This window comes from Dasypus novemcinctus, chromosome 19, assembly GCF_030445035.2.
Source record: "Dasypus novemcinctus isolate mDasNov1 chromosome 19, mDasNov1.1.hap2, whole genome shotgun sequence".
Classification (NCBI taxonomy): Eukaryota; Metazoa; Chordata; class Mammalia; order Cingulata; family Dasypodidae; genus Dasypus; species Dasypus novemcinctus.
In genome coordinates, this window is record NC_080691.1 from 70,320,542 (window position 1) to 70,342,902 (window position 22,361).

General features: G+C 38.8%; 1 protein-coding gene across 1 annotated transcript; it reads right to left on the minus strand.

Moving 5' to 3' along the window:
- Positions 1-8,641: 8,641 nt before the first annotated feature.
- LOC101416614 (olfactory receptor 7E24-like) lies at positions 8,642-9,624 on the minus strand. Its single transcript, XM_012521302.3, is given in 2 exon segments — positions 8,642-9,567; positions 9,570-9,624. Coding segments are annotated over 2 exon segments (981 nt in total).
- Between the last annotated feature and the right edge of the window lie 12,737 nt (positions 9,625-22,361).

A 22,361-nucleotide genomic window follows, 5' to 3' on the forward strand; every position in this document is an offset into this window, starting at 1 on the left:
GACTTATTGATATTCTATTTATGAACTATTGTAATTAGTAATCGAAGAAAATGTGGCATTGGCGTGGAGAAAGTGGCCATGGTGGCTGTTGGGTGTGGGTATTGGGAGGAAGAGATGAGATGTGAAGGCATTTTCAGGACTTGGAGTTGTCCTAGGTGGTGCTGCAGGGACGATTACCAGACATTGTACGTCCTCCCATAGCCCACTGGATGGAACGTGGGAGAGTGTGGGCTATGATGTGGACCATTGACCATGAGGTGCAGCAGTGCTCAGAGATGTATTCACCAAATGCAATGAGTGTGTCATGATGATAGAGGAGATTGTTGCTATGGGGGGAGGACTGGGGTGAGGGGGGTGGGTGTATATGGGGACCTCATATTTTCTGATTGTAATAAATTAATTAATTAATTAATTAAAGAAAATGACCTTGAATAAAAGGGTCAACTCAGACTAGCAGAATATCTCAGTCTACATATAATACCAGAAGTTAAAAATGCTTTTTGATCTGAATCCAGGGGGAAGTGGAAAGGACAAATGAGTTTATATGTATAATAGTCTCCAAAAAGAGCCAGGAGTTTATCAGAGGGGTTGCCCTTATGCACACCTCAGCAGAGTCCCAGAGACAGATAAAGTAGATACAACCCCAGGTATTGGTTCTTCTGAAAGCTATAGAGATCCACAAGTTCTATGGTCATGGCAGATGGAGTTCAGTGTCATGTCAGTTGGCCCTTCTTTGGAGTGTGTGTTTCTGTGTGATGGAGCTGGACTCAGATGTGATCTTTTTTCACAAGCCTCTCCTGTTACTTTTACCGGAACTGTAGTTGGTGCTGGGGTTTAATATATACCCAGGGGATCTGAATCTCTGGACTGACCATATGATAGCCAGATCTTGAGCCTCAACAGACTTCAACTCCTACACTCTGGTTTATTGGACTTACCCCACTCAGTCAACATGAAAGTTGAAGATAGTCAACTACCACACCATGGAGCCAAGAGTGCCTACAACTGAAATCAGGAGGATTGCATCCAGTATCCATGTGGAATCTAAGCCCCCTCTTGATATAGATGTGGAGTGGACACAACCATTCCAGGGTCCACAGGATGAAGGAGTAGAATATAGATCAGAGTGGACTTACTGATATTCTATTCATGAGCTATAATGATTAGTAATCGAAGAAAATGTGGCATTGGTGTGGAGAAAGTGGCCATGGGAGCTGCTGGGTGTGGGGAATGGGAGGAAGAGATGAGATGTGGGGACATTTTTGGGACTTGGAGTTGTCCTGGGTGATGCTGCAGGGACAGTTACCAGACATTGTATGTCCTCCCATGGCCCACCGGGTGGAACGTGGGAGAGTGTGGGCTAGGATGTGAACCACTGACCACGAGGTGCAGCGGTGCTCAGAGATATATTCATCAAATGCAATGAATGTCTCATGATGATGGGTGAGATTGTTGCTAGGGGTAGGAGTGGGGTGAGGGGTGTGGGGGGTATAGGGGGACCTCATATTTTTTTAATGTAATATTAAAAAAATAAATAAAGACAAAAAAAAATCTCCAAGTTATTTTTGAAAGACTGGTAGACTTGACCTGTGAAGCCATCTAGTCTTGGGATATTCATATATAAAAGGTTTTTTTTTAACAAATCAATTTTATAGATACATATTAATAAAGCAAAAATCCATCCAAAATATACAATCAGAGGTTTTTGGTGTAATTACATATTTGTGCATTAATCACTTCAATTATTCCTCAAGCACCTTCATCATTCCTATAATGATAATAATAATCAACAAACAAGCAAACTCATCAACTCTGAATCTATCTATATTTCCCCTGTGGTACATAGCTACTAATCCTTTTTCTTCTATCTAGTATGTTGGTATTTATGTTTTGTAAATCAGTCTTCTATATGCCATATCACCCATAATTGTTATTTACATGAAGTTTTACTATCTTATACAGTTCCATGCTACAGTTTTTAGCTTTCCTTCTTGCAATATACATGACCTTATACTTTCCCTTTCATCTACTGTCATACTCATATAATAGCTCTGCAAGATTCAAATGCCATGATGTACTTTCTATACTACTCATTACTAGAGTATAAAAACACTACAGATTTTTGCACATTGATCTTGTATCCTGCCACTTTGCTCAGTTTGTTTATTAGGTCTAGAAGCTTTGTTGTAGGTTTTCAGGACTTTCTTTATATCAGATCAAGTAATCTGCAAATAGTGAAGGTTTTAAGCCTTCCCTTTCAATTTGCATGTCTTTTATTTCTTTTACTTGCTTAATTGCTCTGGCTAGAACTTCCAGTACAAAGGTGAATTACACTGGTGACAATGACAATGGGCATCTTTTTCTTGTTCCAGACTGTAGGTAAAATTTTTCAGTTTTTCACCATTAAGTATGAGATTAGCTATCGGTTTTTCGTATATGCCCTTTATCATGTTGAGGATGTTTCCTTCTATTACTATTTCCTAAGATTTTCCTTCCTAGAAAAGATGCTGACTATTGTCAAATGCCTTTTTTACATCAATTGAGATGATTATGTGCTCTTATATTTTGTTCATGTGATTTATTACATTGAGATGATGAGGTGCTTTTAACTTATACTTTGTTGATGTGATTTATTGTTTTAAAGTACCAACTTTTGTTTTTGTTAACTCTCTATTTTATTCCCCCCAACTCACCCTATTTTTATTATTTTATGCCATTTATACATTAACATACAAAAACAATAAATGTATAGTAAAAAAAAAAATGTGAATTTACAAAGCAAACATCCCTAACATCATACAGGGGTTCCATTAATCAACCCACCACCAACAGTTTAGAATATTCTGAGACAGTTTTTGGAAAGTGGAGCTTCCAATTCCAGCCTTGGAATAGCTCCTGAGGTGGCTTATGCTGCCAGTGGAGGATGGTAATGGTCCTCCAGGGTGTGCAGATAGGCAATCTCCTCTTTTCATTCTTTCAAGGTATTTGTAGGATGCTCTTCTGGTCTCCTGGAGCACCCAAACAGGTGGATTAGATAGCTCTGGGTGACTACTAACTGCTGTGTATCACAAGCTGAGTCTAGGGGCTTCTTACTCTGTCACTGTCTTGCTGGTTGTTCTCTATTGTATTTTTAGGTTCAGTTTTATTGATTTCTGCTCTAATCTTCATTTATTTCCTTTTGCTTGGTTTGGGGTTAGTTCTTTCTCTATTGCCTCAAGATATTCAGTTATGTCTTTGATTTCAGCTTTTTATTTTCATTTTTTATTTAAATTTTTATTTTTAAAGAAGCTTTAGATTACATAAATTTTAAATGAAAAATGTAGGGGATTCCCATATATCCCACTCCCACCCCCGTATTTTCCCACATTTATGATATTCTTCATTATTGTGGTACACTTGTTACAATTGATGAAACCATATTGAGGCTTGCTACTAACCATGGACCAGAGCATACCTTGTAGTTTATACCCTGTGCCACACAATTTTGTAAGTTATGACAAAATGAACAATGGCTTGTATCCGTCACTGTATTGTCATGTGGGATAATTCGGATGTCCAGAAAATTTCCCATATTCTTCCATCTCCCATCCCTTAGAACCTCTGGGGACCACTGCCTTTACATCAGTGATAGGAGTTCTTCCAATGTCACTGTATCCTATAAGGGCCCACTGGATGGAACGTGAGAGAGTCTGGGCTATGATGTGGACCATTGACTATGGGGTGCAGTGATGCTCAGAGATGAACTTACCAGGTGCAATGGATGTGTCATGATGATGGGAGAGAGTGTTGCTGTGGGGGGAGTGGGGGGCGGGGGCGGTGGGGTTGAATGGGACCTCATATTTTTCATAATGTAATTTTTTAAAAAAAATAAATAATTAAAAAAATAAAAATAAATAAAAATTAAAAAAAATTAAATTAAACCACGGGAAAAAAAAAAGAATTGGTATTTTGTGTTCTTATTTTTTTCATCTCAAGATATTTTCTGATTTCCTTTGTAATTTCTTCTCACTGATGGTTTAAGAGAGAGTTAATTTTGTGGATTTTCCAGTTCCCTGCCTGTTGCTGATTTCCAGATTCATTCCATATGGTCAGAGAAGATGCTGTATATGGTTTAAAACTTTCTAAATTTATTGAAACTTTTTTTTACACAACATATGGTCTATCCTGGATAATGATCGATGTGCACTTGAGAAAAAAGTATGTCCTGCTGTTTTGGGGTGTAGTATTATGTATATGTCCTTAAGGTCTAGTTCATTTATCATATTATTCAAATTCTCTCTTTCCCTATTGATCTTGTGTCTAGTTGTTCTTTTTATTGGTGAGGGTGGTGTATTGAAGTTTCCAACTTGTATTGCATAGGCATCTATTTCTCTCTTCAGCTTTGCCAAGGTTAACCTCATATATTTTGGAGCACCATGATTAGGTGAATAAGTATTTATGATTGTAATTTCTTCTCGGTGGATTTCCCCTTTTATTAATATATAGTGTCCTTTTTGTGTCTTATAACACTTTTTGTCGTTTTTTTAAGATTTATTTATTTATTTCTCTCCCTTCCCCCCACCCCCACCCCCTGCTCCTGGTTGTCTGTTCTCTGTGTCTTTTCGCTGCGTGTTCTTCTTCTTCTGCTTCTGTTGTTGTCAGCAGCATGGGAATCTGTGTTTCTTTTTGTCACGTCATTTTGTTGGGTCAGCTCTCTGTGTGTGCACACCATTCCTGGGCAAGCTGCACTTCCTTTGCGCTGCACGGCTCTCCTTACTGGGTGCACTCCTTGCGCGTGGGTCTCCCCTACGCAGGGACATCCCTGCATGGCACGGCACTCCTTGCGTGCATCAGCACTGCACATGGGCCAGCTCTACATGGGTGAAGGAGGCCCAGGGTTTGAACCACGGACCTCCCATGTGGTAGACAGACGCCCTAACCACTGCACCAAGTCCGCTTCCCCTTTTTGTCTTTTTCAAATAAACTTTTTATCTTTAAAATATACTCAGTTTACATAAAGGTTACCCACAAAATATAGGGGATTCCCATAACCACTGCTCCTTACTCTTCCCACATTTTCCCACATTAACAACATCCTTCATTAGTGTGTTACATTTGTTACAATTGATGAACACATATAGAAGAATTGTCAGTAACCATGGATTATAGTTTACATTAGAGCTTACACTGTCACACACAATTTTGTAATTTATGTAAAAAACATACAATGGTCTGTAACTGTCATTATAATATACAGGACAATTCCAGTGTCTCTAAAATTTCCACATATTACAAATATTTTCCCTCTCCCTCCCCTCAGAATCTCCTGTGGCCACTCCCCCCACATCATTGATAAATGTTCTTTCATTGCTAGAAACAAATAAGCCTACAGTAGAATAATAGTGAATCTATTTTAGTCCATTGTTAATTCCCCAATCTTGAGGATTTGGGGGCGTTGAGGTCTCCTCTTCCTCTAATTGAGAGGGCACTTAGATCATGTGAAGATCTTTCATTTGTTCACTCTGTGTCCCTTGGAGTGGGCATATGCCATCATCATCACCTTGTTAGTTGTCCTGGGTTAGTTCAACAAACTGGAATGTAAGTGCTGCAATTCTGATGAGATTCAGGGCACAACTAGCACATGGACAGACCAAATATTTAAGTCTCTTGGACATACACTTATCAAGTATAGTACTAACAATAGGTTAAAATAGAAAGGGCAGAAGAGCCATGTATAGGGAAAAAACAAATGAGTCCAACTCTGTCACATTGAGGAATATAAGTTTCAAGGTAAGGCTCACTGACAGGGCACCAAAATCCTAAGCTGTGTGCCCTGCTTTTAGAGTCTGGTTGCATTAGAGCCCTAATGGGTCCTGCTATCTGAGGCAATATTTACTGTGGCAGTCAATGACATCCCACTTAGATGTACATAAGCATAGACTCTGGAATGAGCTCTCAATTCACTTTCAAATCTTTAGCCATAAGAAATCATTTGTATTTACCATTTCCCCCTTATTTTCAAGGTCTTTTTCCAGGTGCATTGCTAGTTGGCACTTGCTAATAATCCCTTGGTGCCAGAGAGTCTCAGCCCTGGGATTCATGTCCCTTGCTGGGGAAAAGGTCATTTATTTCCTGAGTTTGGCTTAGAGAAAGGTCACATTTAAGCAACAAGGAGGCCCTCAGGGGGTAACTCTTAGACAAAATATAATACTAGGCTAAGATTCACTTTCAAAAGAAAATTTTCATAAGTACAATCATCAATACCAATATCCTGGCACAATGGTCTCTCCTCCTTCCCTAGGTACTGCCCCAGTACTTAGGGGATTCTTGTGATCCAATTAGAGAATGTAGCAGAGCTCCCCAGGATGGGAATTTGATATTCTTTCAGTTATTGTGTGGCTCTCCACCCACTGTGACAATGATTCATGAACTTTTGAAAATATTCATATGCCTTAGAGTCATGCCCCAAATGAACATACAACCCCTATCTATCACTGATACCCCTCACCAATTTCCCTCCCCTGCCACCTTGTGAACCTATTGTAATACAAAGCCTCTCCAAAGATGAAGAAAATAAAATAACCAAACAAAAATAAGAAAATGAACTAATAATGGTAGTTTTAAAGATACATTTGAAATACAAAAATTTAAATTAAAAAATAAAAAAATTTTAGATATTATTTCTTTCATCACTGTAAAATTTGTTGCCTTGTATGCACTGTGACATTTTCATCTGTGTATTCCCCCAGAGATTTTTTGTTTTACATTTTATCTTCAAAGAAGCTTTAGATTAAAGTCATGTAGAGAACATAGGGGATTCCCATATACCCAATGCCCTTCCCTTTTTCCTCTCTCCCCTATTGATAACATTTTACATGTGGATGATATATTTGTTACAATGGATGCACATATATTGAAGCATTGTTACTAACCACAGTCAGTGGTTTACAGATTTACATTTTGGACAATACACTGTTATAAATTTTGACAAAATTAACAACGGCTTGTATCTAGTATTGTTAGATCATTCAGAACACTTTCAGTGCCCTAAAAATGCCCTATGTTCCATCTATTCTATTGTTCCCTCTCCCTCCCTTTGAGATCTGTGGCACTAAGTTTCACTTTTGAAGACTAAGATTCATAGTTACTTGCAATAATATTGAGGGATTGATATATTGATCTGTTTTCTTTTTTTTGCCAGTCTTTCTTTCACATACTTTTTCCTTTTAAAGATACATAGATTACATAAATGTTTCATACAAAATATAAGGGTTTCCCATATACATTACTCCCTAGTCCCCTCACATTTTCCCACATTAACAACATTCTTCATTTGTGTGGTACATTTGTTACAACTGATTAACACATTTTGGAGCATTTTCAAAGCATGGATTAGAGTTCACATTGTAGTTCCACCTTCTCCCACACAATTTTGTAAGTTATGACGAGATGTATAATGGCCTGTATCTGTCATTACAATGTTATTCAGGACAACTCTCAAGTCCCAAAACTGCCTCCATATTACACCTATTTTTCCCTGTCACTCCCCTTAGAACCTCCAGTTGCCACTGTCTCCACAGCAAAAGCAGTTCTTCCATTGCTTGAACCAGAATAAGTCTGTGGTAGAATAACAGTGAATATACTCTAGTTCATCTAGTTCATCATTCATCATTACCCATTCCTGATGACTCATGGATAGTGATGCCCACTCTGCCTCTAATTGAGAGGGGACCTAGGTCCCATGTGGCAGATGGATGGCACTATCTTGGTTGCAGTTGCAGACTTTCTCTTTCCTTTGCATGGTTATTGCCCATCATTATCTCCTTGTGCTCCAATGAACTGGAGAGTAGGTGTTGCAACACTGTTTAGATTGAGGGTCCCACTGGCATCTGGACAGTGCAAAGATTTAAGTCTCTTGGATTTACACCTATCAATTTTAGTAGTAACTATAGGTTTAATTAGAAGGGGAAGAAGAACTATGTGCAGTGAAACAACTGAGTCCAATTTTGTCACACTGGGGAGCATAAATTGCAAAGTAGGGCTTCCTGGCAGGGTGCCAAACTCCTGAGCTGTGTTCACTGCCTATACAATCTGGTTGAGAAAGTGTACTTTAATTTCCAGATATTTGGTTTTCATGTCTTTTCTTTATCCACAAAAGTAAAAAGGATGTTAATGCTATTTTATTCTCCTGAAGATTCCCCACAGGGTCCGCTTTTCTTTTTTTTTTTTTTTTTTTTTTGGCTTTCATAAAGGGTATTTATTTGTGGCCGAATCTTAGAGTCACAAGGCCACAAAGAGCAAGTTATTTCCCTCAAAAATCTGTTGTCATGTGTTGGTGCAAGATGGCTGCTGGTCTCAGCAAGGGTTCAGCCTTCTTTTCTCACCTAAGGCTTCATGGATCGAGCTTCTCCTGATCTCAGCTGTAGGCTAGCATAAAGCTCATCTCTCTCCTGGGTCTCATTTCTTCCTGGGCTTTCTCAGCCCTTCAGTGTTCTGGTATCTTCAGCTGCAAACTATCAGATGAATCTCACAGCTCTTTCCCTGGGACTCCAACATCCAAATCTAAACTCTGGGTTCTCATTTTCTCTGTATTTATTTACTTATCTTTGATTGAGTATCGATTTATGTAGCCCAGAAAATGGTGGTGGGGACTCAAACTGAGTTATCCCAATGAGCACAGGGCCCTCTTGATGTCCCTGTTCCTCAGGCAGTATATGAAGGGGTTCAGCATGGGGGTGACCATGGTGTACATCACTGAGGCCACTGCACTCTTCCTGGATGACTGTGAGTAAGCTGAACTCAGGTACACTCCCATGCCAGTCCCATAAAATAAGCAAACAACTGACAGATGAGAACCACAGGTGGAGAAGGCTTTATACTTCCCACCTGTTGATGGGACTGTCAGAATAGTGGAAAAAATTTGGATATAAGAGGAAAGGATCAGTGAGACTGGAACTCCACCAAAGAGAACAACAATAAAATACATTATTATCCTACTGGAGGATGTGTCAGAACAGGCAAGTTTGAGGAGTTGAGGAGGATCACAGAAGAAATGAGGGATTTCCAATTCTGAACAGAATATTAGTTGTGCCACCATTAAGCAGTGCAGCTGCGAGTCCAAAAGGCTGATGACAAAAGACAGAAGAACCAACAGGCCACACCGCTGAGGATTCATGATAACTGAATAGTGGAGGGGATGACAGATGGCCACAAATCTGTCATAGGCCATCACAGTCAGAATCATACTGTCCAAACATGCAAAAAGACTATAAAAGGACAACTGAATCAGGCAGCCTATGTAGGAGATGACTCCTTGGTGAGTGTGGATATCTATAACCATCTTTGGGACAATGGTAGAGGTGAAACCAATGTCAGCCAAAGACAGGTTGAAGAGGAAGAAGTACATGGGGGTGTGGAGGTGGGAGTCAGAGATGATGGTCAGCATGATGAGTAGGTTCCCCAGCACGGTAGCCAGGTACATGGACAGAAACAGCCCAAATAAGAAGGATTGTAGTTCAGGGTCAGCTGAGAGCCCTAAGAGGATGAATTTTGAGACCCTGGTCAGATTCTGTGGTTCCAAAAAGCACAGCTATATTTGGAGAAGAAAAGAGGCTTATTAGAAAGTAATTGTATATAGACACCCATCACTGTGTCTTTTTTTCAGATTCAAATAATTAATATAAAAGTATACCCTCTCTACAAACATAAACTATGGTACCTTAGCATTACTTTTCAGTTAATTCCATACCCATTCTTCATAGACCCCCTTATTTGCTTAAAGCTTATTTGCTTTTCCATGTGTTTCTATACACCCACTGTAGAGACATTGGGAACAAGGACATTGAATTGAAAAAAGAATACATAAAAGCAAGTAAATGACTGTTTCCTTCAATGAAGAAATATAAGGAGTAAGAAGTATTCTTCTGACTTAGAAAAGGTCTAGTTAAAGTACATTATGATGCAGTCAACATTTATTTCATCTGAATGTAAGAAATACATTCTCCTTTTTAGATGTTTCTTTCCTCACAACTGTTAAGCTTCACCACTGATGTTGCTTTCTGTCCCACATACCAACATGTTAGTAAGACATAGCCAGAGGTTTAAACCAGGCCAGAGAAAACTCCAGCATAAGGACCCTGAACCCATTCTCTCTGACTCACCACAATAAAAACACCAATCCTCCCTCTCATTTTGTTCCCTCAAACCACTTTCAGAACAGCTTCGGAGGCCTATCCTGCTCTACACTAACAGCTAATTTATGCAGGTAGTAACCTTTACAGACACCCTTAGAGAGTATGTGTGTTTGTGTGTATCAGAATTGAAATTTCTTTGGTGGTTCATTCTGTGGTTTTAAAATCACCAGAAAATCCTAGAATCACAAAACTTGATTCTATAATAAAGGCAAGTGTATTTAAACAGTTGACTTTTATATATAATAATTTAATCTACAATTGATGTTCTTTGGAAGAAATTAAAATAATATAGAGAGAATACTCAGTGCACTTGTTCTCTGTCCTGACTGATCTTTACTGATGACCTGTTTCTGTTAAAATATAGCCCAGAATATACTTTTGAACCATGAAAATCAGAAGCTTTACACCTAGGAGGGCTTTGGTGGTCTTAAGTACTTTTAAAGTTAAGAAATATTGCCCTAGAAAAATGTCAGGGACTTAGCAAAGGCTCCATTAATTTTACCAATTATTATCATTAATATCCGAGCACTAAAATAAAAATGCAAACATTTAAAACATTTACATTATATGTAATAGAGACTTAAACTATTGCCAATAATATTTGGTTTTTACTGTTATCTGTTTTTAGCATTGACTTAAATATTCACAATGAATTTTCTTATACATTTTCCTAAATTGTCTTATTCTATACATATCATCCCCAAAACATTGTCATGTACTAGAAAATTGTATTTTATGTCTGTATTTCAGGTACAAACATCTATTTAAAATCTAGTTTAACTGATGCACAGTATTGCTTGGAGGATGAAAATGTTTGTCAATTTTGTATTAGAACAATCCTTTCAAAAATTTTCTTCTCATTCACACAAATGAGAATTTCAATAACATAAATGTATTAAGGATACTTGTAAGAATAATATTAATCTATGCCTATTTAATTTTATTATTAAATTCCTATATTTGTTTCTCAGTATAAAAATGATACATAATTATCTACTTGCACATATTGTTAAGTTCTAGAATCAGAAATCCACCTGAGATCATTTTAGCAATAGTCATTTTACGATGCTCCATATGACATATTCATTTTGTGTTGGAAATATTTGTTTTCTCAGACCCCAAACTATGCTGTAGAATGAAGTACTACTCATGGAAAACCCAATGAAGCATATTTATTGTATAATAACTCCTTTAAAAGAGTAACTCACTTGGCTAATTCACTGATGAATTAATTCCTTGTCAATGGGAGAAATCGATGATTTTGCTTCGGTTTGTTCTCTGAGATCAGAGGAGGTTTACATAGGTGGAGGTGCTGTATTCCTAGTACAGGAGCCAGAAAGCCTATATATAAATCCCATTATCTTTCACCCCCTGGAATTTTTGACACAATAAATATCCAACTATATTTTTAATATCAGATTTTAATGATTATTTGGGAAGTAGATTTATTGACAAAACAGTATCCCAGTAAATATTTATATGCCCTTTTATTTGGAAATATATGCCAGAGAGGTTGAAACCTAACTTATCTCAAGTAATTGGACTATGAAAAACTGGAAATCCTGAAATGTATCTCAGACTGCACAAAAGGTATACTTTCCCATTGTCCTTCTCCATTTATTGTTTTATAAGAGATACTGGACTGGACCTAGAACCTTCACATGGAAATCAGGTGCTCAACCATTGAGCTACATCTGCCCCCTCTCCTTTCATTCTTATTGCTTTAATTTTTGTGAAAATTTGCCAAATTCTTTTAATAATAGGTTCCATAAAACAGTCATGGCACAGAAAATTAAAACACAGTCTTTCTTGACTGTGGTTCTACTGAATCTCCCTGGAAATGATGAAAGGAAAGGTAGGAAGCCACCCATTGTGCATTAGCCATGATACTTGCACTTTGTCCCATGAAAAACTAATATTAATCAATATTTAAATATTTAACAGAGATCCTTTAAACTTTGGTTCCTATTATGTATAATCCTTAATGTATAGGCTTTGGGAATCAGTTCATTGGACTTAGTAAGTTCCCTCCAACCACTTGGAAATTGCAGATTTAGTTGTCAAGTGAGAATACTGCCAGGTGCTCAGAGTCTGGAGTCTCACTACCCAGATTAGAAATGTCTTCCCCCTTTTCTACACCTGAACATGTTAAAAATTAAATAAATATGAAATGCTCATTTCATCATCTATAAAACGGCAATAATATTTGCACATGTATCGTAGAGATGATTATGCAAATGAATGGAGAGAAAATATTTAGAAAGGGAGCTCTGAGTCTCGCACTAAGAAGCCTTCAATATTGCTTCATGATATTCTGAACGCTGTCGTCTTCCTTGTCATCATTATCATATTCCTCAACTTCATGATAATTTTGGACAGCTTAATGGACAGTTTAGAATGACCAATTTCTCTTATGGTGAAATCTGACTCAATGGATAAAGAACTGGTGGTGGAGAATGAAGGACTAGCAAGGACAGTAATGAAACCCTCAATCGAATAAAAAATATAAATTCTAACAACCTCTGAACTGAAACTTTGCCACAAAGAGCCCACATATTTGGCTATCTCTTCAGCTTTGTTCTAATGATTAAAAAAAAAAAAAAACGATGCTCCCACACACCTACAAATCCAATATTGCCTATGGAACTCACTGGACTGAGCTGTGACTTTCCTGGGGTATGACAAAGGAATGTGGATCCATTTCCGCTGCTTGGCCAGGTGAGTGATGAAGATTGAGACTGTGTATTCTGGCCTGGAAGGAAGACGTGGTCTCGCATGAGCCTCCTTATACAGACACTGATCTCTGATGAGTGCTTGCTTGAGTGGGGCTCATAATCTGAAGGCCAGTATATCACAGCTGAACATTTAATGTTGTATGACTTTAGAACTAAATTCTCACAGGTCATAATTAATCAAATTGGTCCATGTCATCCCTCTCTCTCAAGACTTAGTAATGCCCTCATTATGAATGTATCAGAAGGGGGAGAAAACTGACTTTTCTTCATAAGTTTAGGGCCCTAATTCAGTTATATGGAAGTTTTGTTCTATTCCTCAATTTGAAGTTTGAATTAATGAGGATTAATTTTTTGTATTTTTAAAAATTTATTTAAGTATATCACTTCACTCAGACATAAACATACATAAACAATAATTGTATAGTAATAGTCATGAACTTACAAAGGAAACATACATAACCTCATACAGGGCTCTCACACCTCACCCTATCAACAATACCATACATTGCTGTGAAAATTTTTAAGCAATATTAAAGAGCATCCTCAAAATATTACTACTAACCAAAGTATCTTACATTTGTTGTGTTTTCCCCCAACCCATGCTATTATTATTTTTTAAATGTTTTTATGCCAGAAATTTTAAAATTATAAAACATTCTTATACAACGCCCCTTTATCAACACACCACCCCAGATGGACCATTTGTTACAGATTTTGAAATAATATCATCAGATTATTACCAGGTCCATAGCATACATTTGGCACACTTTTTCCATACTCACCCATTATCAGCACAGTACATATTTGGCATGGATGTATGAATATTACATTATTACTGCTACCCATAGTTTATAGGTCACTCAAAGTGTATTTTTCCCATGTTTCTCCACATTCTCACCACCCTGCAATAACAATGTGGGTCTGCGCTGGCTCTTGCATCAGTCAAACAGAATTCTCATCCACTCTGGGTTTACTGCGTTATTCATTCCCTAGATTATTCTCTAGGTTTCTTTCAATAGACATTTACGTGCCTAGACTATACTGTCCATCCATTTTCTGATTTATAAACCAGCTGTTACTCACTATAATGTATTACCATCTGTTCTATATATTTCCTCACTTTTACAACAAAGTTAATTAAAACTTCAAAATATATTAAACATCAGTAGTCCACCTCAGGCCTCCTCTTATCTCCTTCAAGAATCCACCAGCTACCACCAGGTCTTGAAGATACTGTCCTAGAATTTCTTTTAGAAGTTTCGTGGTTCTTGCTTTTATATTTAGATTTTTGGTCTATTTTTGTGTTAATTTTTGTATAAAGTGAGAGATAGTTGTCCTCTTTCTTTGTTTTGGGTAAGGATATTCAGTTCTTCTAGGACTGTTTTTTGAATAGACTGTTCTTACCCAGCTGGGTGGGTATGACAGGCTTGTCAAAAATCACTTGACCATAGACGTGACCATCTGTTCCTGAACCACAAATTTAATTCCCTTGGTCTATGTGTCTGTATCTATGCTAGCACCATGCTGTTTTTAACACTATAGGTAAGTAATATGATTTAAAGTCTGGAAGTGAGAGTCTCCAACTTTGCTTTAACATTTAAGATGTTTCTGGTTATTCTGGACCACAAACCCTTCCAAATAAATTTGATAATCATGTTTTTGAGTTATTTAAAAACACTGGTGAAATTTACATCAGCATTGCATTGCATCTGTATATCAATTTGAGTAGAATTGACATCTTAATGATATTTAGTCTTCCAATCTGTGAGCCTAGAATGTTCTTCCAACTATTTAGTTCTTTCTTGATTTCTTTTAACAATGAGTTGTAGGGAAGTAGATGTGGCTTAAGGGTAGATGTCGCTCCCATCTACCAAACAGAAGGCCCTGGGTTTGATTCCTTGGGACTCCTATTGAAGGCAAGCTGGCCCATGCCACAGAAAGCTGATGAAACAAGATGATGCAACAGAGATACAGAGGATAGACTAGAGTTATGGAACAGACCAGGGAGATGAAGTGGCACAAGCAAATGAGTAACTGTCTCCCACCCCAGAGGTCCTAGGGTGGGTTTGTGGTGCCTCCTAAAGAGAAAAGAGCGGAATAAAAAGACAACCAAACGTTGGAGAATATAAAATGAATGGACACAGAGAGCAGACAGTGAATGCAAAAAGAACAACAAGAAGGAATGAAGTAAAAAAACAAAACAAAACAATGACTTGTAGTTATCTGAATACAAGTGCTTTGCATTGTTGGTTGTTCATCCCTAATTGTTTGATTCTTTTGGTTGGTATTTTAAATGGAATTATTTTACCCAGACTTCTTCTTCAGATTGTGCATTACTAGTGTCTTTTAAAGTCTATTTCATCTGATATAAGAATAGCTACTCTGGCTTTTATTTTTATATATTTTACTTTATTTTTTAATGTTTTTTGGTTACTGCTCATGTGGAAAATTTTTTCCAGCCTTTCCCTTTCAATGTATTGGTATCCTTGGTGTAAGGTGAGTCTTTTACAGGCAGCATATAGGTGCCCCAATTTTTTTTATCCATTCTGCCAGTTTGAGTCTTTTGATTGGGTAGCTTAATACATCAACATTACATATTATTACTGTAGAGGCATTTCTTATTTCACCCATTTTGATCCTCGGGTTTTAACTGTCATATTTTATTTTCACCATTCTTTTGACTCTTTTAATTACTTTTACTGACATAATCATCTTTTCTAGACTCTCTTCCAAAACTCTCTCTTGTCATTTCTTTTCAAGCTGTAGCACACCCTTTAGTATTTTCTGCAAAGCTCATCTCTTGGATAGAAACACTCTCCGTTTCTGTTTATCTATGACTATTCTAAATTTTATTTTATTTTTTTAAGACAATCTTGCCAGATATAAGATTCTTGGCTGGAAGTTTTTCTTCTACAGTACTGTAGATATACCTTTGTCTTCTTGCCTTCATGGTTTCTGCTGAGAAATTGGTACTTAATCTTATTATCACTTATATGTTATACATTGCATTTCTCTTGCTTTTCTCAGAATTTTTTCTTTTTCTTTAGCATTTGACATTCTTATTAGCATGTGTCTCTGATTTAATCTATTTCGATTTATTAGGATGGGAGTACATTGTGCGTCACGGACACAGATGCCCATGTCCTTCAATATGGTTGGGAAATGCTACTATTATTTCTTCAACTATTCTTCCTGCCCCTTTTCCCTTCTCTTCTACTTCTGGGACAACCATAACATGTATGTTTGCTCATCTCTTGCTGCATTTAGTTCTCTGACACCATGTACAATTTTTCCATTCTTTTCCTCATCTATTCTTTTCTATGATAACTTTTGAAGGCCATTCTTCAAGCTCACCAATCCTTTTTTCTGCCTCTTCAAATCTGCTATTATATGATCCAGTGTATCTGTTATTTAATTTATTTTGCCATTCATTCCAATAAGATCTGCAGGCCCTGCTGCTACAGGTGATGCTATAGCCTAGGCTGTAGTCCAATATGGGTGAGAGAAAGTAGTTCCTAATATCACTGATTTTCAGTCATCCGGGTTATACTTTAGCCAGTTGATTTTTCTAAAGTAGCCGAAGTTAGTGGCCACCTGTCTCACCCCCTTGTTTTTGGAAAATGGAGCTTCCAACATCCAGTCACAGAATAGCTAATAGGGAAGCTTGCTCCTCCAGAGTAGGATGATTATCAGCCTCTGTGGCATTGCCTGTATTTTCACAGAGAGGCTGGTACAGGTCCGCAGGTTCCTTTGTGCAGGAAGTGGGGCTGAGGTTTCTGTTACAGCTACAATCTTATCTGGATGGAAAGAAGCCAGTCCCCACCAGCATTGTGATTTTCACTCTACCCCACTTTCCCTCATGCTAGGTACAGAGTTAAAATGGCAGGTACCAGCTTTTTTCTGAGTTGGACAGGTTCAAACTTTAGTTGTTCTTAAAATTATACTTTAGCCCACAACATTTACTAATCAGTAGCTGAGCTGAGGTTGGTGCCCAACTGTCTTTCTCCCCTATTTTTTGGGTGAGGAGCTTCCAATTCCAGCTATGGAATAGCTCCCAAAGTGTCTTGTGCTGCCAATGGAGGTTGGACACCAGCATACATGGTGTGGAGTGCTATACTTATGAGTCTTCTCTGCAGACAGGCAGTCTCCACCTTCAGTTCTTTCAAGGATGTTGCCAGATCCTCTTCTTGTCTCCTGCAACCCCCAAAAAACTGATTTAAGTAGCTCTGGATGATTACTAACTCCCATGTAGCATGAGTTGACTCTAGGAGTTCCTTACTCTGCCACCGACCTGCTGGATATTTCTTAAGAGGATTTTAGGGGTGGGGCAAGATGGTGGTTGAGTGAGTGCACCTGATAGTCTCTCCTGCAAAGAAGCGGCTGGGCAGCATTGGAAATTCTTTGGGACCAGGCTTTTTCGGGATTTTGCAGGACAGGAGGTGCCTGGACATCAATTTGATGGGAAGGTAACAGAGAAAATTCGTGTAAAAGATAAAATGAAGGCTCTCTTAATCGGAGTTAGGGGCTGAGGGTGGGATGCTCCCTCCTGGGGTGGGCAGAGCTACGACACCGGCACCACCACCCCGATTCCTGGAGGCTCTGTGGTACTGGGGAATTCGTAAGCCCTGAGCGGGCTATTCAGGGGCTGGCAGGGCAGGAGGTCTTCACAGACTGATTTGGTGAGACAGATGGGAGTTTTTTGCGAGGCGGGGATTTTTTGATTTCTGACATGAAAAATAGCGCTTTCGGCTTGAGCCCCGCCCCCAGGGCCGGCTGCCGATCTGCAGTGGCCTTAAATCACTGGCAATAAAGAGATGTGACCAGGAGGCTGTTTCAGGAGCTTTCTGAGTGAGAGGCATCTGGAAGCCAATTAGGGGAATCTTTTGTGAGGCATGGGATTTTCGGTTTCAGACACTGATATCAGCACTTCTGGCTGGAGCCCCGCCCCCTGGGCCTGGCTGCTGATCTGCAGCGTCATTAAATTGGCTGAAGTGTAGAGGCACCCCCAGCTGGCTGTTTCAAGGGCTTGCAGGGCGGGAGGTGTCCTGAAGTCGAATTAGTGATACAGCCACAGAAGAGAACCTACTGAGAGGGTGAATTGTGGGTTTCTGACACATAGGTCAGAGTTTGTGGATGTGACCACCCCCATAGGGCTGGCACCAAGCTGGGGGGATCCCTGAAGGCTGTGTTGCACTGCAGTGCTCCCAGGCTCCCTGTTAACCAGATTTGAGGTTGCCAGGTCTGTGCTCCCTAAACCCTGGTGGCCCAAACCCCAGAGACTCACACCTCTTGAGTCTGCAATATCACAGACTTTCCATCCCTGAATCCACCATGCCCTGAGCTCCATCTGAGGTCCTAGCCCTCAACGTTTGCATTTTTTCTTTTTTGTTTTTGTTTTGTTTTGTTTTGCTTTGTTTTTTTATTTTTTTTATTTTCATTTTTTATTTCTTATTGTCCTGATTGCTAACATTGCATTATCTCCTAGTCTTTTCTCCCATTGTATCCCCCAAGGTCTTTTTTTTTTTTTCATTTATTTAGGGGCTTTTGTTCTTGCTGTTGTTGTTCTATATCTTTTTTCTTTTCCTTACTTGTTCCCCTCCCTTTACCCACCCCCCTTTTTCTTTCTTTCTTTCTTCTCTTTTTTTTTTCTCCTCTCCCTCGTTTTCTTCTTATTTTATTTTACTTAATTATACAATAGGTACTGCAGGGAACACCTCACATTTGCTAGGTTTCCTCATCCTCCATTGCCTCATTTCTGTGTGAATTGATTTTGGCTACATACACTATCCCCTTTCCCCTACATCTTGATATCCTCCATCATCTACTGTCTCTCCTATATTCCACCTCCCTTTCTTTGATCCCCAAATTGTCTAACTCTTACTTTCTAATACCTTTGTTTTGTTTTCTATCTTTTATCCACTCTTGAATCTGTTGCCTTTCTTTTCTCTTTCCCTCTCTCATGAAAACAATAGCTTTTTAATTCATACCATATTCCTCCCATATTCAGTCAACTACCTCATTATAGGTACTCTACTTACTGCTATAATTCTACACAACTTACATGAATCTAATATCCATCCTCCCAGATCTCATATTGTTGCTCTGTTAACATTTATTACCAATAATACTTTACACATTTTCCTTTCTTACACAATTGACTTTCCCTGGCCTTAATACTTTCCTTCAAAGTGAACTCAGCCAGCAATAAGAAATTAGAATAAAAAGAACAAAATGACAAAGAGAAGATATAACACTTATGTAAAAACAATAGTTAATTAATCCCCAAGACTAGACAAAGAAGCTAAGGAACTCATTAAACCTGTCAACATAAAATGATGACCAGACAGCAACAAAAATCTACAAACCAAACCAGTAATCAGGAAAACATGGCTAAATCCAATGAACAGACTAAAAACCAGGAAGGGGAACAGAACTTTGCACAAGTAATTAAATATCTCAGAACATATATCACAGACAAATTTAATGAACTAAAGGAGGTTAACAATATGAAGACAACACTTCGAGGGGAAATTGCAGAAATACACAAAAAGATAACAGATATAATGGGAATGAACACCACAGTTCAAGAAATCAAAAATACACTCGCAGCAAATAGCAGCAGATTAGAAGAAGCAGAGCAGAGAATTAGCAATGTGGAAGACGGTACATCGGAAATCAAACTGATAGTAGAATTGATCAATAAAAAGAAAGAAAAAATCCAGCTAGGACTTAGGGACCTGAATGACAATGCAAAACGCACAAACATATGTACTATAGGCATCCCAGAAGGAGAAGAGAAGGGGAAGGGGTCAGAAGGAATGTTGCAGGAAATAATGGCTGAAAATTTCCCAAATCTACTGAGAGAGACAGATGTACATATCCAAGAAGCACAACACATGCCAAACATCATAAACCCAACAGGCCCACCCCAAGATATATACTTGTCAAATTATCCAACACTCAAGATGAAGAGAAAATTCTAAAAGCAGCAAGAGAAAAGAAAACCATCACATACAAGGAGAGCTCCTTAAGATTAAGTGCTGATTTCTCATCTGAAACCATGGAGGCAAGAAGGCAGGGTATGATATAGTCAAGGTACTAAAAGAAAAAAATTTCCAACCAAGAATACTCTATCCAGCTAAACTAGCATTCAAAAATGATGGAGAGGTCAAAATATTCACAGATAAACAGAAATTGAAAGAGTATGCCAACAAGAAACCTCCCCTTTAAGAAATTCAAAAGGGAGTTCTGCAGGAAGAAAGGAAAACACAGGACAGGCATAGTTGGAGGAGAGTGTAAGAGCAACAAAAGAGACAAAAAGAGAAGGAAACAAACAAACAAAATATAACAAACACAAGTCCAATCAAAATATGGCTAACATAAATAATTCTTTGAAAGGAATAACACTGAATGTCAATGGATTAAACTCACCTATCAAAAGATTCAGACTGGGACATTGGATAAGGAAATATGACCCATCTATATACTGTCTACAAGAGACACACCTTAGACCCAGAGATTTATGGAGGCTGAAAGCAAATGGTTGGGAAACAATCTTACAAGCAAACAATAACCAAAAAAAGGCAGGAGTAGCTATATTAATATCAGACAAAATAGACTTTAAATGCGAAACAATTGTGAGACACAAAGAAGGATACTACATATTAGAAAAAGGGACAATCTGTCAAGAATGAACAATCATAAATATTTATGCTCCTAACAAGGGCGACTCTAAATACATGAGGCAAATGCTGGAAAAACTAAGTGAAAGAATAGATGCATCTACAATTATAGTGGGGGAATTTAATACACCACTATCAACTCTGGACAGAACATGTCCAAAGAGAATCACAAAAGAAATGAAATGTTTGAACAGTATATTAGAGGAGCTGGATCTAATAGACATATATAGAACATTACACCCAAACACAGCAGGATATACATTTTTCTCAAGTGCACATGGATCATTCTTCAAGATGGACCATATGCTAGGCCACAAAGAAAGGCTTAATGAATTCAGAAAGATCAAAATCATACAAAATAGTATATCTGACCAAAGTGGAGTGAAGCTGGAAATCTGCAAGGGCCAGAGGCCCAGATTTCACACCAAGACATGGAAATTAAACAGCACACTCTTAGAAAAACAGTGGGTCAAAGAGGAAATCTCAAAAGAAATCAATGACTACCTTGAAACAAAGGATAATGATAACACAACATACCAAAATTTATGGGATGCAGCAAAAACAGTACTGAGAGGGAAATTTATAGCTATATATTCATACATCAAAAAAGAAGAAAAAGCAAAACTTTAAGAACTAACTGCACATTTGGAGGAATTAGAAAAAAAGAACAAAGTAATCCAACAGGAAGAAGAAGGAAGGAAATAACAAAGATAAGAGCAGAACTAGAAGATGGTCGCCGAGTGAACTTGCCTTTGTGGTCTGTCCCGGGAAGAGATGGCTGGGCGCGGCTGCAGGTTCTCCAAGGCGCGGCTTTTTCAGGATTTTTGCAGGGCAGAAGTGCCTGGACATCGATTGGGTGGAAAGGTAATGGAGAGGATTGGTCTAGTAGATATAATTTGGGTTCTATTGCCCGCAGGTGAGACCCGTGCACGGGCTCCTCCCTATTGGGGGTGGGGAGAACCGCGGTCCTGCCTGGCAACTCCACTTTTAGATGGCTCTGAGTTGCTAAGGAGTTCGCGAGTTCTGGGAGAGCTATTGGCGGGTTGATGCGACGGGTGGCCTTTGCGGATAGATTTGGGAAGATAGACGGTGTTTTGTTGTGAAGCGGGAGAAACTTTTGATTGCGAGCACAAACAGTAAAGCTTCTGCCTGAAGCCCCACCCCCAAAAGCCCGGCAGCCGGTCTCCAACCCAAATAGGCTGTAGGCAAAAAAGGGACATAATTGGAAAATTGTTTTAGACTGCGGCAAGGGAGGGGGACACGCCTGGAAGCCGATTAGGGAATATTCTGTGAAGCTTGGGAATTCCGGTTTTTGGAATCTGTTTTCGGCGTCACAGGCCAGACTTCGGATCTGTACTAGTAAAGTGGCTGCGGTGTAGAGGCGCCATCTAGTGGTAGTGGTTTGGAATCACAGAACGGGAGCTGTCCAAAAGCTGAAGTGAAAGATACATGTACTAATGAGCCCAGCTAAGTAAATGAATTGCAGGGTTCAGTCACAATATAGAGTTTGCGGATCTGACTTCCCCCATAGGGCTGGCACCCAGCTGTGGGGATCCCTGAGGGCTGTGTTACACTGTGGGGCTCCCAGGCTTCCTGTTGACCAGATTGGAGGTTGCCAGGTCTGAATTACCTAAACTCTGGTGGCCCACACCACAGAGACTCACACCTCTTGAGTCCTCAATATCTCACACTTTCCATCCCTGAATCCATCACGCACTGAGGTCCATCTGAGGTCCTTAAATGCCCTAGCCTTCAACGTTGGCATTTTTTCT